The following is a 4364-nucleotide window of genomic DNA, read 5'->3' as shown; positions in this document are numbered from 1 at the left end:
TCCATAATGTCGTGCGGGTTTGCTATCTTCGCAACCTAATTATATCGAGTATGTAATTACATTTTTGTGTTTGGTGTGTCCTTTTGGTTGTTAAGGCTCACCATTGTTTCTATTTTGTTATCAATAATACATGCTTGCTTTTCAAAAAAATATAAAAATATAATGAAGGGAACAGTAAGTCTAAAGTATCACTCCCCACCCAACAATCATGCCAAAAAGAGATGCGTTCACCGTTTCCTACACCCCATTTCCAACGTTGAGCGCCAAGAATTTCACCTATTGAATCAGCGTTTTGTAGTTTTCATCATTACAATCCTTCCACCAAGTGACAAAATTCCACCCGACTAACTTTGTTTTCAATTTTTTAATAATCGGATCCACATAGCAATTCGGTCAATCTTGATCCCCAAAGGAATGCCCAAATATTCCATAGAGTTGAAAGAACCCACTTTGCAATCAAAAATCGTGGCGGACTTTACATGATGGGCTCTAGACACACGAACACCATAAAGCATTGTTTTAGCCGGATTCGTTTGAAGACCGGATACTTGAAAGAAATGTTGAAGTAGACTTTTTAAGCGAAGTAACTCTTGATCCGAAGGGAATGCAAAGATAATAGTGTCGTCCGCAAATTGGGATTGGTTGATTTAAACATCGGAACTGACTTGAATTCCCTTTAACACGCATTTTTCAAGTCGTTAGAAAATCTTACTCAATACTTCCGTCACCATGATAAACAATGAAGAAGAGATCTCCTTGTCTCCACCTACTTCTCATCGTTCCTTCTTCAGTTGGAGAACCGCTTAAAAAACCGAAAATTTTACCCCCAAAATGCATGTTGAGACTTAACCTATTAACTTGTCAAGCCTTTGATTATTCATGTTGAGAGTCTATTGCCAATTCATGGGGATATATTTGAACAGAGTAGCTTTGCACGGATCGCAAGTTTTACATTTTACAACATTAAAAATATAAAGAAATGGATTGTTTCTGTAGTACTACAAGCCTGGGTAACACCTCAACTTGCATTCGAGTTACAACTGATAATATTCATTTCATATGCATCGTAATGTTTGGAGCTGCCAGTTGGGCTGATATTTAAAACCTTTAAATCGTCTAGATTTTTTCTTTCTGAATGTTATCATTGTACTAAGTGTCGTTCCAAAAACTATATTATAACATATCGTTAATGTAAGGAATCGTCTAGGTTTTTAAATGGTGTGCATTTAAGTTCAAAACAAATTGTATTCTTTCAGTACAACGCAGTAGCACAAATACAAAGAAGAAAGAAAACGCAACGAATGTCATTCTTGCAAACAAGAAAAAGCGTATGATTTTTTTAAACGAACTTATGCAACAGCGTCTAGGAAAGCTCTTCCAGGTTGGCGATTTGCAAGGGGTCCGTGACATCCAAGAAGCTGCATTTCAAAATTACACGATTAACATTTGTCAGCAAACAATCTTTAGAATATAATGTAATAATAATAACCTTTTAATTATAAAAAAGACTAAATAAACGAAAATCAAAACAAGAGGACAGATTAACAATTTGCCTAACTGTAAAAACATCAAATTTTTCAGAACTAAAAATGTAACCTTCTTCAATCAATAGTGAGTCTAGATGATACGCAGAGACAAAACGTTTAAGACATACAATTTCACATTTGTGATTTAGATGATACACAGATATAAAATGTTACAACACACAATCAACTTCATATGTGTGAGTTACATACAAACTAAATAAGTATATATGTTAAGAAATGTTAACTCAAACAGGTATTATATATTGAAACAAATAGTTATAATACCTTAGCATTAACACCATCATTCATAATACGGTTCTCAGACTTCCACTGGAGATAGTCAGTACGGCTGAACTTAGTAAACCCCCTACAATTAACAACCAAAAATATTATAAACCTTTTCATTTATCTACAAACAACAAAATAAAGCATTTTGCAAAAAATCAAATAAAATAGAGTAGTCATACCATTTCCTACTGACAATAATCTTTTGACGACCGGGAAACTTAAATTTAGCACGACGAAGTGCCTCTTGAGCATGTTGACTATTCCCATCTTTACATCTAACCGATAAAAGAACCTGACCAATACTAACACGAGCACACACACCTTGCGGTTTACCAAACGCACCTCGCATACCAGTTTGAAGCCTATCAGCCCCAGCACACGACAACATCTTGTTAATACGAAGCACATGAAACGGGTGAACCCGGACCCGCAAATGAAAAGCATCTTTTCCAGCAAATTTAGTCATGTACTTGTTGCATGCAATACGTGCAGCTTCGAGTGCTTCACTAGACACATTTTCTTTTTCCCAACTGACTAAATGCACGCAAAACGGGAACTCGTCGACGCCTTTTTTCTTCATCCCGACATCGTAGATTCGGATTTTGGGATCGGGTACACCACGACAGTATCGGGATTTTGGATATGGTTTGTTTTTGATCTGACGATAACACCGAGCTGGTCCTGCATCATAAAAACAACTATTATTAGTACTTTGTAACGAATGTGATGAGGACTGCGATTATACATTATTAAAATCGAATACAACTACAATTATGTAACAGGCATAGTAAAGCACCAGCTAAATTCCTAAATTCACATTACTAAAAAATATACTAGCTGCTTGGCAATGCATAATTTACAAATAATGTGACACATTAAGATCAATCATCAATCATATAAAGTATCCAGGCCCGGATATTGGGCTGTGCAGCCCGTTCCACTGCACAGGGCCCATATCCATTTGGGGCCCAAAAATAAAAGTCCAATAAGCTGTATCTAGGTCCAGTTTCTATTTAATTATTAAAGTTTTATGAAATAAAATAGATTACCGCTACGAGTTCCGTGAATGCCTCAACTTGTCAATTCAATACTAACCTTCTTCCGCCTCGAAACCTACGTTGACCACTGATCGGTCCATGTCTCCGTCATTCAATAGTAAAAGGTACGGAGTATTACTTTAATTACTTTTCTTGTTCTTGTTATATAATTATAATTATTTTTATTTTTATACTTATATTTATTTATTGATATTTTTTATATTTGTTTTATTGATTTAAAAAATAAAATCTATTTCTATTATCTAAATTTAAAACAGTATAGTAACAAGTTCGTTCGCTCGTTGCCTACTTGCCTCCGATTGGATTGCTTTGAATCATCGTCATAAACTTACAATTCAGGCACTACTACTTATGATTATTTATTATGTCAGTATAACAATATTTATTGGACAGCGCCGCAGCCCCTCCTCGCTCCTGAAAAACTCCACCTTTAATCTAAATAATAAGGGCCCATGTTTACGTATCGAACAGGGCCATCAAAAATAATGAGACGGCCCTGAAAGTATCATATATTACTATAAATAGAAATAGACTACTGATAAATGAAACCTATAGCTCATTGAACATTTTAACAATATAATCTGTCGGTATATCCTAAACACTAGCTAATTCCATAAATTCAAATTACTAAAAATTACGTTAACTTTAATAAGGCAAAACAACAACAGTATAATAGTTCAGCAATGTACTTCAACTAGCAGTAATAATTGAGTATATATTTCAAAAAAAAAAAAAGAGTAATAATAGAACAATTCACCACCTAATATCTCTATACAACACATAATTAAACATTTTATAAACTAATTAACAAAAATTATAATCAATTGAGATACTAATAACAATTACGAGAAAATTTAGAGTGAATAGACAGAAGGACATACTTCTTCCCATGGCGAAAAATCTGGTTGATTGCTGCCCCGTTAATTCTACCACAAAAGAAACCCTAGAAGTTAGATGATGAAATGGTAACTTATAATTTGGGGCATAAATGGGTCTATAGGTGAGTTTTATGGGCTTATGTTTTGTTTGTTAGCTTCATGGTAAGATAATGAACCTTTTTTTAAAATGAGCCCAAAGTATGTTTACAATAAGGAATGTGATACTCACACACCATTTTTTGATCTATTCACACTTAATTCATTATTATATCCTTAATTATATTATACTTAAAATAATAATATAGGTTCAATTCCCTAGATTAATTTATGGGCATCATTGTGAATTTATGGGACAAATGTGTGAATGGATCAAAAAGTGGTGTGTGAGAATCACCTCTCTCCCAATAATACATGAGTTTATGTATGTACACTAGTAATCGTCAGTCATGATGACATATCAGTTTTCAACAGAGTTAGATGATGCTCGTATATTGTAGGAGAGATTCTAGACATACATGCATTTTAAACCATCCCACATTGAAAGTTAGAAAGAAACATCGAGGAATCTTCCTCAATCAGCAACTGGTTTTAGAGTACTAAAGAACTCGTGAACT

General features: G+C 34.1%; 1 protein-coding gene across 1 annotated transcript; it reads right to left on the bottom strand.

Moving 5' to 3' along the window:
• Positions 1-1197: 1197 nt before the first annotated feature.
• LOC139876809 (large ribosomal subunit protein uL16) lies at positions 1198-3876 on the bottom strand. The gene is made up of 4 exons (XM_071864176.1): positions 3754-3876; positions 1994-2495; positions 1812-1893; positions 1198-1418 (listed from the first exon to the last, which is right to left on the bottom strand). The coding sequence occupies exons 1-4, from the start codon at positions 3761-3763 to the stop codon at positions 1350-1352; spliced, it is 663 nt and encodes a 220-aa protein (XP_071720277.1). The 5' UTR covers positions 3764-3876; the 3' UTR covers positions 1198-1349.
• Between the last annotated feature and the right edge of the window lie 488 nt (positions 3877-4364).

This window comes from Rutidosis leptorrhynchoides, chromosome 11, assembly GCF_046630445.1.
Source record: "Rutidosis leptorrhynchoides isolate AG116_Rl617_1_P2 chromosome 11, CSIRO_AGI_Rlap_v1, whole genome shotgun sequence".
Taxonomy (NCBI): Eukaryota; Viridiplantae; Streptophyta; class Magnoliopsida; order Asterales; family Asteraceae; genus Rutidosis; species Rutidosis leptorrhynchoides.
The sequence above is the reverse complement of the archived record's forward strand: the minus strand, read 5'-3'. Positions and strand labels throughout refer to the sequence as shown.